Genomic DNA, 13,382 nt, shown 5'->3' on the forward strand with positions numbered 1-13,382 from the left:
TAATTTGATCAAGTGGAAGTTGGATCTGGTTTCATATCAAAGAAGAATTTCCTCATGTCTACCATGCTGATGTAAACATGAAAACATTTTACTTTCCCAAGCTTTCTAAACTCCAGCAAATTACTTTCTTTTTCTAGCTTCTCTTTTATAGTATAGTGTTTAAATCCAATCTAGTCAAAGTTAATGGGTACTTTGGTCAGATATCAAAAAGAGAACAGAATTGGGTTCACAAGAGCAGATGCAACAACATCTTGATACCTGGATTCTGAGGTAAGGTGACAGAGTCTGAAACTGGTGAAAATGAGACGTAACTCTCCTCCTTGCTGATGAGTTCAACAGTCTTATTCAAAAAAGCAATTTGAGTGAAACCAGCAACACATGCCCTGATGAAAGATAGGGGAGAGAAAAATGGTAGCTATATTATATACGGATAAATGGGAAATGTATATTACTCATTTATTATTTTTTGCTTATATACAAGATTTATGAAAATAGAGTGAGAAATGTAAGAAAAGTACCTGTATGAACCAAGAGGCTCTAGCTTCCCATTGACATAACCATAGACTTTAGATCCATCTCCAATATTACTGTCAAAAGGTTGACTGCTGTGGAAGGAAGATGAATGCTTTTGCTTGGCTGTGATGACAGAAGCAACGTAAGAGTTTGTTTTCTTCTGGATGAAATCATCATAGGTATATTGTAAGGATTCGGGAGAGGCTACATCTATATGAAAAATAAAATCAGATCATAATATAATTTATTAGGCAAAAATTGAAACAGAGGCTATGACCTCTGAATACACTGGTGGTGAAATGCACCTAACCTTTCATCAAAATGAAATTATACAAAATCAAAGTACTTGGTAAAATATTCAGTATTTACTATTTTTAAGATTTTCTTTTATCTGTGAATGATTGCAATCACCATCTCACTCTTCACCTCAGTTTCCATAATATGTCTTGGCATTTTGGCAGATGGATCTGCTCATCACATTTCAGATGCATAAAAAATATTCACAAAGTGAATTAATTAACCTCAATAATACCATTCTTCATAATTCAGAACTGTCTTTAGTTGTTAACTCAACAGTGCAGAGTGAAAATGAAATAAATGTTCCAGCCCATAATTGATCCCATACAGATATCTGAACTCTTTTAGTAGCATTATCAAATGAAAATTTCTCTTAGCTTACTATTCCTCTTTACATTAACTTTGCTTCATTTCTGTCTCTGTGTGAGTTCTTTTTGAAAATTCATGTACAATTTGACTTATGTCTCTTTTAATACATGGATTCATGTGTGCAATATGCCCAATATACACATTATCTGCAATATTTTTACTCATATTAAGTGTATTTAGTTTTCACTGGCATATGTACTCTGTATCTATTTGTTGTTGATGTGAGCCTTTAAGTCATTTCTGACTTATGGCAACAAAAATACAACCTTCTGATGGGGTTTTCTGCGCAAGATTTTTTCAGAGGCAGTTTTGCCATTGCCTTCCTCTGAGGCTGAGAGAGTATGACTCTCCCCAAGGGTATGCAATAGGTTTCAATGGAAAAGCAAGGAATGCAGTCTCTCCCATCCCTACCCATGATGTTCCAATCCAATTTTTAAGGCAAAGCTCTCTTAATACCAAGGTGTTTTTTTTTCTAAGATGAGAGTTAACATGTACCCAAGAAATGTCTTAGGGGGCAAAAAGTATACCCGACTTTGATCCAGTAGCACAATGATCTATCATAACCTCAGTTGGCATAAGGAGCATTGCTGCAAATAACAAATATTATGATGGCAGTAGACACTTGAGAATCATTCAAAACTTATTATATTGGAAAATTCTTCAGGGTAGGAGCAGAGGAATTTTCAAACAGTCCAAAACTGTTAGAATAGTCCTTTCAATACAGAATGAATGTTCAGTCTCATGATGATAGACTCAAGATGACAAAGCACCCACAGAAACGTGAATGGGAAACATGTATAATGTCATATTTATTCAAATATCATTTCTGTATTATGATTCTACCAACAAAATGGGACAATGGTGCAGGTGGGTGATACAGAGAAATGCTGCTGTTCATTCGATAATTGTCAAAAGTGAGAAGGAATGTTTTCTGCAATATATACATATTGAAACAAGTTGATTTCTTGACTTTTTATTCTCTTAATTTAAAAAAAAAGATCGAAAATTTTCAGTTCAAGACAGGATGGTCAACCTAGGTACACAATATTTTTACCTGCAGTTGTGACAATTATTGCATAAGCAGTTACAGGTCCATTACTTGAATTAAAGTTATCAAACTGAACTTTCAAAGAGGAGTGGCTTCTTGCTACAATGTTAGGTGGCTGAGATGGTGATGGGGGATCTGGAAAAGAAAGTACAGCCATGAGCTTAAAAGGGAGAGAGAAATACAATTTAACAGAAAATACTCAGATGTTTATTTGACCATAATATGAAGAAACACTCTCTGTTTGTACCCTCATTACTTGAACAGACACAGAACAGGTCAGCATTTCATCATTTCTCCACCTTACCAAATCATGCAGGACATAACCTAACATTACTCATATCATGCCGTTACCCAGAATCCGTGGCAATGAAAATATGTGGAGGCATCTCATAGTAACTGGAAATTCACATTGTAGATGCAGGAAAGAGAATGGTTTCTGGCTGTACTTTAAAGATTTTGTGTTGTTGTACTGCATCTATATATTGTTCACTAACCAAACCTACACATACAACACACAACATCAAAGGCAATCATTTGCAAATACTGAATCATCAGTAGCAGTATCTTGTGACAGCTTTAAGTCTCCATGTTTAAAGCCAAGCTGTGTGGACATGCCCACAGGTTTTTCTTAGTGGTTGCTCTACATCTGTGCAACTCCTTTCCAAATAAAGTTCACAGATTTAGACCAAGTTTAGTATTTTTGGAAGACTTGTTAGATTTTTCAATGAAGATTAACAACTATATACATAAGGCCATTTGAGTTTTATGAAATAGATAATTCTAATTACAGCAAGCCCTCCACTTTGACAGAAGTTAGTGATACAAGACCCCTAGAAAAATGGGGGGGGGGGGGGAAGCATTTTTTTAAAAGACACTTTTTTTTTACCTTTCTCTAAGAATCTCCAGGTTTATTTATTTATTTATTTACTTTACTTTACTTGTATACCGCAGTTTCTCAGCCCAACAGGCGACTCAACGCGGTTTACAACAAGGATAAAAATCAGACAAAGATATACAATTTAAAACCCTAATAGCATGGTATACAATATTAATATAACAATAAACAACACAATACATCTCATAACTAGAGTCGTGATCCAGTTCGTCGTCCGTTTTTCCATTCCTGTATCATAACATTCATTGCACTGTTGGTCCGAATGCCCGCTCAAACATCCAAGTTTTTAATCTTCTTCGAAACACCATTAGTGAGGGGGCTGATCTAACCTCCATGGGAAGGGCGTTCCACAGCCGGGGGGCCACCACAGAAAAGGCCCTGTCTCTCATCCCCGCCAGCCGCACCTGTGAAGCAGGCGGGATGGAGAGCAGGGCCTCCCCAGAAGATCTTAGGGTCCTAGCGCGCTGATAGGCAGAGATACGTTCGGATAGGTAGCATGGGCCAGAACCGTTTAGGGCTTTATAGGCCAACGCCAGGTTCTTCTGTGTGACTTTATAGTCAGCCTCCAACAGACATTGACTATAAAGTCATGCTGGAGGACCTAGACATTCTTTAAAAGAACATCTATGAATAATCAAATCTAAAAAAAGCTAGACACACAAATGTAGAGAGTCAACTATAGTTACTCCACTTTTATTATAACAATTGCAAAAGGCCTAGCTAGCTATGTTGGTCTGCTACATCACGAACAGTGAAGATCCCTGTGATACCTTAAAAACTATGACATTGCTATAATAATTAGTCGTTAAGGTGCCACAGGAATCAATTTTTATTTCATTTTTATAAAATTGCTGTTACCCCAGACTTGGAAAAGGCTGGGGACTGAGGAAATAAATTTCTTAGGATAGAACCAACGGGCCAATATTTTTTCCAAACATTTTAATAATGTTTTTACTGATCAAAAGTACCATACAGTCAAACTTGTTAGTGCACATGTTATTAAGGTGTAATATGGATACACAGATGTAATGACAACAGCAATATTATTCACAAATCAAAGTCCCCTATCCACTCAGAGAAGGCTGATTTTTGCTTACCAGTAATACTTGTTCTGCATCTGATTTCTTTAGGTGAGCTCTCCTTTTTACATGAACGTGTAATGACTGTAATAGTATAATTGGTAAAGTAATCCAAATTTTTTATTGAAGTTTTGTTTTCTTTGCCAAGCATTTCAGGCGGTTTATTATTTAATGCTTTAATATTGAAACCTTCATATTTCCCATTTGGAAAACTCCAGTTTAAAATCAATTCCGCCTGCTTGGCCACAGGGTTACAGGACAGTTCATCCACTGGAGCTGGATCTACAAGCAAATAGGAAGACAGGTAGTGGCCACATTGATTGTTTAAATAAAATACAATGATGGGATGAAAAATGCAGCAAAATAGGAGAAAATTAAAACTATCCCACTATACCCCTTCCCTACTTTATATCCTTAAGTCTTATTTATGCATTTGTGGGGTTTTTTTTTGTTTTTATATCCTGATTTTTCTCTAAGGAACTCAAGGTGATATACATGACTCCCCTCCCTTAGGCTAATAAAATGACTGGCTGGAAAGCACCTAGTGACTCTCCCCACTCAGTTCGTACAGAGTCAGATACGACTAGACTTAATGTCAGGAGAAAGCTTTACCTTTACCTACACTAGATTCATTTAAACAATTAAATTTATCTCTGTGTTCATTATCATTCAACAATTAGCCTGCTATAGTTGGGACTAGCCAACAGAATCCCAGCCAGTGTCTCTGATTCTGATGCTGTCCTCCCATGGAGAACGATGACTCAGAACAAGAAAGCTTCTTTACAATTTGCATCCATTAATTGCGATTCTGCCCACAGAGCATCAATATCCAAAAATCAAGTTTATTTAGTTTGTAATTGAAAAACTAATATCTATGAATGGTTTCTTCTAATCTGTTTTCCAAATAGATGTACAGATGTATCTGGATGTATGTATCTCTCTCTGTGTGTTTTATATTTCAATTCCAGGTGAATGTTCTAGGTATTACAACAAGTTATTACCAAATTACGATGAAAACCATCTTGCTTTAGTTTTAGTCACCACATACATAGGCAGCGTACAGAAAAATAATAGAAATATGCTTCCAAATATTAAAGACAAATAAATATTCTCCCACACCCCCAAAAAGAAATGGTGGAGTATTTCTAATTTTCAGTATGTATTATTTCCTGGGCCATTTTTGTATTCATCATCCAGAAAGAAAATGACAACACTGAGCAGTCACAGCTCTGTGAATAGTTTCTTGCTGGGTGGCTACACACACTGCTGTTTAACAGACTTACTTGTACAGTGATTTATGCTGCTGGGACTTCCTTCCGTCTTGTTTCCTGCTACTGAATATATGCTAAATGTGTAAGAAGTACCAGGGCTCAGTTTTGAAATTTCTATGTGAGTGGTTGGGGATGTCATGTTCTCAACATCTCCCCCACTGGTGTGTATCCTGTAGGAATACCGAGGAGAAGCTCTGTCAGGATTTTTCCATGTTAAGTTGACCACTGTTGTACTGATATCTGTCACACTGATGCTGTTCACTGAACTTGGCTCTGTTAAGAAAACAAAATACATATTTAGTTGTAAAGACAGTTTTGCGCTTTGTTTCATCTGAAAAATCCAAACCAGTTTAAAATGCGGCAAATTTGAAAAACCACAAACTACATTAAAATCAAGTTAAAAAAACCCAATAAGAATGCAAGAAAACATTAAAATCATGAGGAGTAACTAAGATCAGGAAAAGGCAAGTGAAGTGTTTATCTGATTTATTTGGGGGAAACAATTCCACACAAATTAGGCTCCTCCTCTGCACCATGAGCAATGAACACCACTCGGTTAAAGTATCTGTAATGCGGATTATTGGCCCTAGAGGCACACAGGAGGACCTAGAGAATCCTAGAGAAATCAGTTTTGCTCAAATCTGCTAAAGTCAAAATTGCAAAAATATGGACTGTATCTTAAAACTTTTTATCATTGTTGTGATTTATTTTCCCAGTTTGAATTAATACGATTGTTTACTATTATCAGGGCAAATACTTACTCACTGTTTAACTCCTTGATAACTCCAAGAGAATGAATGAAAACACTATCTTAGCTCTTTTTTTTTTTCATTTTTGACAATAGCCATTCATTAAATGGTGTGCTAGATTCGACTAGAAGGAAGAGTGTAAAAGCCATGGGATACTCTTATTCTTAACTCCCCATTTGCAGTTTTGATTATTGCAGATTTTATTATTCATAGATTTAATTTAAAAAAAACTCCTCTAGGAATTTTAAGTCCTCCAGTATGTTCCTATGGTCAAATTATTTTAATAATCCCAGAACACTAAGAGGTTTCTAGAAAGGACCCCTCTAGGAATATCTAGATCCTCCAATGCAATTCCGTGGTCACTTTCCAGCAGTTCCTTTATTTGTAGTTTATCACTTTCATGAGGGTTCTGTGCCCATAACCCTAGCAAATGCGATCATATTGAACTACAATGAAATGGCCACCAAAAACTGCAGAAGTTACTTGAATTGATTGTTAAAGTCCGCCAGAGCCAATATTAACAATCTACACACACAGATGTCCCATGGTAAGTGCACAACAATATGGAAACTAACAATAGACAGCTGTGCTTTTTAGCTTCCACTGTCTTATTTTTGTGCAAGAATGAGAAAAATGGCCAAGAAAAATATTTCAAGTGTGGAAAGTACTAGCTACCTGCCTGTGTTGTCCTCACTGGTTCCATCCTCTCTTTCCCACATGGAGCATATATTCCTTTGGATATATAATCCTCCCTATGATCAAGAACCCTGATGTCAGAAGTGATCCATGCATTAAGCTGAATGTGAAAAATACACTTCCCTTCAAATCTCGCTACTCAGCTGGAGGTTGTAAGAAGGACGGGAACACATGGCCCAGGTTCCTGCTGGCACCGTATGCCAATCTAACATTGCTGACACAGATGTAGAAAAAAGAGAGTAAATGCAGCAATCATGAAGGAAGTAAGACATGGGAGAACTGTACTGCTTGGTGCTGAATATCTTGTCCGCCTTCTCTTGCCACCACTTCGTGGCCCTATGTTCACAAAAAGGATTCTACTGCTGCTTTGGAGTATGGAAGCTCTATGCCACTGTAACACTTGAATCCTACATGTATCCTCTGTATGCCTACAATTTGACATACTAATAACACCAGTTTGTTGTTTGTGAAGAAAAACTTATTTGTGGCAGAACAGTTTCAAACAGTAACATTTCGCTTTTTCATTTAATATAGGTTCACTTTAAAACTTCTGATTCTTTTAAAACATATACATAAAAACTATTGGGTAGCACAAAATGTAAAACACAACAAAACAAAAGCAAAACTAAATAGAAACCTCTACTTTAGAGGGGGAAAATAGGTGAGAGAAAAATGAGGAAAGCAAAATGTCCAATAATGGTAAATATGCTAGATTAAAATGATACGGCATTACTTTAAATGGATGCATCAAAATATGTAGCACATTACTGGGGAAAAAGTTATAAATACTCTGTTTAGCTCCAGTGTAAAGGTACAAAATGAATGTGTGATCCATGTTACTATCAGAATCCACCAAACCATACTTCTCCATTTAATTTACTTACTTGTATAGACAGTTGCAGTATTTGCACTTCCTTCAGTTTTGTTATCAGCTGCTAATGGATAGATGCTAAACATGTATGATGTTCCAGGCTCTAAGTTATTAATTACTGAACTGGTTTTATCAAAATATGCATTATCAACAGAATTATTTCCTTGTATCTTTATCTGGTAAATGTAGCTGGAGGCACGTTGGTCACCATTTTCCCATGTTAATTTCACTGTTGTGGTGTTGATGATTTCGGTGTGGATGTTAGAAACTGGACTGGGCCCTGTCCAAGAAAGAATGAGTTAAATTAAAACATTTTCAAGCATCTATGCAGTAGCAATAGATAAATTAGGAGTTCTTATTCTGTGACATCTCTATCCTTTGTACTAGTCTGAGGACAAATAACGTATTGGAGAACCGACTTACTTGGAAAGTAGCATAGCATACATTCAGATGTTTTACTATCTTAAGCATATTTCAAACAAATGATAGCAAAGGTTTTGTTTCACTAGATATTCCTTCCAAGGCAGTATGCTTAATAAACATAATTCTACAGGTAAACAAGGTCAAGAACTACAAACCATCTGAATCAGATCTACTGAATATAAAAGGAAAAGGTAAAGTCTAGTTGTGTCCGACTCTGCCGGGGGGGGCTCATTTCCATTGCTAAGCCGAAGAGCCAGCATTGTCCGTAGATGCCTCCAAGGTCATGTGGCCGGCGTGACTGCATGGAGCCCCATTACCTTCCCGCCGGAGCGATACCCATTGATTTACTCATATTTTCATGTTTTTGAACTCCTAGGTTGGTAGAAGCTTGGGCTAACAGCAAGAAATCACCTGTTCCCTGGATTCGAACCACCAACCTTTCAGTCAGCAAGTTCAGCAGCTCAGTGGTTTGACCCCTTGCGCCACAGGTGGCTCCCTACTGAATATACTCATGTATAAATAATTTTTGAGAAGTGATTAAAAATTGACACAAAAACTTGGATCAACTTATACACAAGTTAATGTCAAATACAACCCACCCTGTACACTCTGGTCCTCTGGGGGAAGTTCACATCAACCAGCCAGAAGTTGACTGGTAACGGTCACCCGGAGGACCTTTCAAGTTTCAACTCTAAATCTAAATTTACATTTTGCTAATATGAATTATTTTTATGCGCTTTAATCTTAGGTCTTATGTACATGTATTTTAATGGTCTTATGTTTTCCCCCAATGTATTTTAACTGTGTTGTAAGCTACCCTAGTCTCCTTTGGGGTGAGAAGGGGGATATAAATGAGATAAATAAAGAAATACCTTGAGGACAGTTGGAGAAGTACTACCACTAAATGACTGCTATAGGTGCAACCCCCAAAACCATGTGGGAAAGATGGTGTCATCCCCAATTACGACCTACTTTACCAGAATTCTTGTGCTGCTTTACCAGAATTCTTTTGGCGTAGGGGTGGGGTGGGGGCAAGGTGAAGGGATCTACTTATAAGTAAGCAAATGGAGTAGGAGAAGTCGCTAAAAGGAAAATATGAAGCATGCGGGTGGGAGAGATAGCATCACTGGGCTGCCATAAATGGAAAGGAAGACTGTCCTCACTCTCTTGCTCACTGTCGCTACTGCTAGTGGTTGCTTTGCTTGGCTTTACCTGATTGCAGATGCCCCCCCCCCCCCAACCTCCTTTTTGGAAAGAGATTTAGCGGCAAAATGTGCCATCAGGTATTTTTTTAATGAAACCTATCTCTTTTGGCAGGCTTACCTAATCAATTTTAAAATATGAATTTTAAATCAATATTTGGATGATTTTATTGTGTGTTTTAATCTTGTGTTTATGGATTTTTAATCTATGTGTTTTAAATAATTTTATGTTTCTATTTATTGCAATTGAAGTCTATGTTTTACCCCACCATGAGCCCTGCGGAAAGGCAAGTAAGACATAAATGATGATATTATCATCATATAATCATCTCCAGGAGACAGAAGAGGATCTGTGAGTGAGGCAGAGATTTTTAAAATCCAACCCAATAGGAGGCTGAATAATGGGGGGAGCAGCTGCAATCAGGCAAGGCAAAGGAGCCATATTTATACCTCATTCCTTCTCACCCCTTCCTCCACTCCCTTCCTTCCTTCTCTTCTTTACACACAACTTCTGTAATTTAGAAGTAGCCCTGAGTGTTTTGCCTCCACTATATACATACACATACACCTATGTGTGCAGCAGAGACAGAGAGTGAGAAAAAATCTGTAGAGAAAAGCTGCCTCAGGCTAGAAAAAGAAAAGACTGTACTATGAGAAAGGCAGGACTTACTGATGGGGCTGGTCCCTTGATGTAGCACAAGCATTTTCCCTTCTTTGCAGAATGACCCCCAACTTATCCACAGGTCATATCAAAATGCAAACTCAAACATTGCAAGGTTAGCAATACTAAGATAATTTACTTTAATTACTTGTATAAAGAGTTGTCGTGTTTAAGTCCCCTTCAGTTTTGTGATCAGCTGCTACTGTAAAGATATTGAATGTATATGATGTTCCAGGTTCTAGATTGCTGATTTCTTCACTGGTGGTATTAGACAATACATTTCGAGAAGTATCATTTCCCTCTATTTGTATTCGGTATGTGTAACTAGGAGCTTGTAGATCATGGTTTTTCCAGGTTAAATTCACTGTTGTATTGCTGAAGCTTTCAATAAAGATGTAAGAAACTGGATGAGGTCCTACAAAACAAAGAAATTTTCTGTCAATTTAAATCATCCAATTATGAGTTTGCTTCACCAGATGCCCTCATATGCAACAAATGAAGAGATAGCTTCATCAAAAATCTGTCACTTTTTTAAAAAAAAAAACATACACATTTACCTGCTCTATTCATTTACTCAGGACGGAATAATTTCAGCTGAGGTAATTTACATTAAAAACACACAAATGATCCAACATGAAGAATCCAAACATGATCAGATATCACAAAAGGAACATGACAGCAATTACAGTATCAAAATATCTCGGGGGGTGGGGTGGGGGTGTAGTTATTGGTTAGTCACATTCTTTGTAATACCCTGGTCAATTATCTTCCATTAATTGTCCCATTTGCTGTAACAAAATGTTTATACACAGAGGACACATGATAATAACATAAGCAAATTTTAGTGGTGTTTCATCACGCCTATACTCAACCTTGTTTGATTATGGTTGTCATACCCTTTCACTGATCTGTTCTATTTAATTGCATCAGATTGATAAAGATTCAGTCTGACATCATATGGACATTTGCTGCAGCAACTAATCCTTGCTCTGTTCTGCAGGGAGCTTGTGGGGAATGTCCATGTGATCCTAGGGGCGAACTAACGGATCTCTCATTCAGGGATACATTGAGGAATATTCAAGTCAATCTCTATTGTATTCTCTATGATAGATGTTGGGGATTTGTTGCCTCTAAGAAATCTATTCCCCATATTATTCAGGAATGACAACTATTGGATAAAAATAATATCTTCAGAGTTACTGTTTCTAAAGAACTTGCCCCAGCTTCATTTGGGTGGTTATGGATTCCACTTTGGTGGATGTGCATCTGTGTCATCTGGGCTCTCAAGAGAGTGGCACTTCTTTGTCTGAAGGAATTTGTTTATGAATATATACATTGTTAAAGGAATTTTTGTCATGCCACTATATGGATGGTTCTCAGCATTCCCCAAAGAGTAATATAAGGGAGTAAGACATGGGAACTGCACTGCTTGGTGCTAAAATATCTTGTCCACCTTCTCTCGCCACCACTACATGACCTTGGAAGAAATGTTCACAAAAAAAGAATTATAGCATTGCTTTGGAGTATGAAAGTTCTATGCCATTGTAACACTTGAATCCTACATATACGTATCCTCTGAACGCCTACAATTTGACATACTAATAGCACCAGTTTGTTGTTTGTGAGCAAACAATTTTTTGTGGTAGAACAATATCAAACAGTAACATTTCACTTTTTCATTTAATATGGGTTCACTTAAAAACTTCTGATTCTTTTAAAACATATACATGAAAACTATTGGGTAGCAGAAAATGTTAAACACAACAAAACAAAAGCAAAACTAAACACAAACATCTACTTTAGAGGGGGAAATAGGTGAGAAAAAAATGAGGAAAACAAAATGTCCAGTAATTGTAATTATGCTATATTAAAATGATACGGGCATTACTTTAAAAGGATGCATCAAAATACGTAACACATTACTGGGGAAAAAGTTATAAACACTCTATTTATCTCCACTGTGTAAAGGTACAAAATGAATGTGTGATCCATGTTACTATCAGAAACAACCAAACCATACTTCTCCACTTAATTTACTAAATCTATCTGAATGGGTATATTCCCCTTAACTTGAATCTATGGGATTTACCCTTCGAGTGCAGAAATACTGTGACTGCTAATTCCCACCATCTTCATTTACTTACTCGTATAAATAGCTATATCATTTGGATCTCCATGAGTGCTATTATCAGCTGCTACTGAATAGATGATGAATTTATACAATGTTCCAGGCTCCAGGCTGTTAATGACAAATCTTTCGGTAGAAGAACTTTCATTTTTAGAAGTGCCATTTCCTTCTATTGTTATCCAGTAAGTGTAACTAGAAGCATCTGGATCACTGTTATTCCACTGTAATGTTACTGTGTCAGTTGTGAGATTTTCAGCAGAGATGTCATACACTGGGGAGGGTTCTTTTAAGGAAAGATGGGGAAAAGAGTTTTGTCCAAAATATGAAAAAGTTATCACAATATTGAATGTGTACAGCACCAAGTCTTTTCAAATGAATACAGCATCATTACACTTTAATTACCTAATAGTTCTCTTAATAGATTTTCATTACAACAACAACAAATCAGGATTTTTGAATTGTTGTTGTTGAGTGCCTTCAAGGCATTTCCAATTTATGACAATCCAATGGTGAATGCAAAATTTCTTCAAGGTGGGATTCCATTGCTTTCTGCTAAGGCTGAGGTTATAACTTGCTCAAGTTTGGTATATGTGAATTTGGTAAAAGAGAAACAAAATCCAATAAAATAAGAAGGAAAACAAATTGAAATCTATTGTTGAAGGCTTTCATGGTTGGAATCACTGGGTTGTTGTAAGTTTTTAGGGCTGTGTGGCCATGTTCTAGGAGCCTTCTTTCCTGAGGATGCCTGCCATAGATGCAGGTGAAATGTCAGGAGAGAGGGCTTCTAGAACATGGTCATACAGCCCGAAAAACCTACAACAAACTGAAATAAAATGTTTACGATTTCACTTGGATACTTAGGATGAAATCAGATTGACACGGGCTCTTAGACACTGGTTTGAAAGTGTCATTACCTGTTTAATTTGGAAGCAGTTGTTTGTTATACTCCAGAAACTTCGCTTTTGTGGCTGCTACAATCTATGATTGAAACTCTATACGTATTAATTGAAAACTATAGCAAAATGTGCTGCAGAATGTCCTGCAAAAACAAAGCTTTTGCAGTTTATTAAACCTTTTTCATGTTTTTATGCTAGAACCAGTTAGGAAATGACATTTATAACCCCAGAACAAAAATTGTGTTACACAGTGTTATTTTAGTACAACGAAGCATACAAAATTG

General features: G+C 36.8%; 1 protein-coding gene across 1 annotated transcript in view; it reads right to left on the reverse strand.

The window, feature by feature from the left end:
• Window positions 1–13,382, reverse strand: part of PTPRJ (protein tyrosine phosphatase receptor type J) — a 108,564-nt gene that overhangs the window by 19,475 nt on the left and 75,707 nt on the right. Inside the window, exons 8-15 of the mRNA XM_067462612.1 lie at window positions 12,219–12,485; window positions 10,223–10,489; window positions 7,802–8,068; window positions 5,485–5,745; window positions 4,220–4,483; window positions 2,234–2,362; window positions 519–723; window positions 259–383 (exon numbers count right to left, since the gene is read on the reverse strand). Of these exons, the coding sequence (XP_067318713.1) occupies window positions 259–383; window positions 519–723; window positions 2,234–2,362; window positions 4,220–4,483; window positions 5,485–5,745; window positions 7,802–8,068; window positions 10,223–10,489; window positions 12,219–12,485 (1,785 nt within the window). The remainder of the gene's footprint in view (window positions 1–258; window positions 384–518; window positions 724–2,233; window positions 2,363–4,219; window positions 4,484–5,484; window positions 5,746–7,801; window positions 8,069–10,222; window positions 10,490–12,218; window positions 12,486–13,382) is intronic.

Source organism: Anolis sagrei, chromosome 1 (genome assembly GCF_037176765.1).
Source record: "Anolis sagrei isolate rAnoSag1 chromosome 1, rAnoSag1.mat, whole genome shotgun sequence".
In the NCBI taxonomy this organism is placed as follows: domain Eukaryota; kingdom Metazoa; phylum Chordata; class Lepidosauria; order Squamata; family Dactyloidae; genus Anolis; species Anolis sagrei.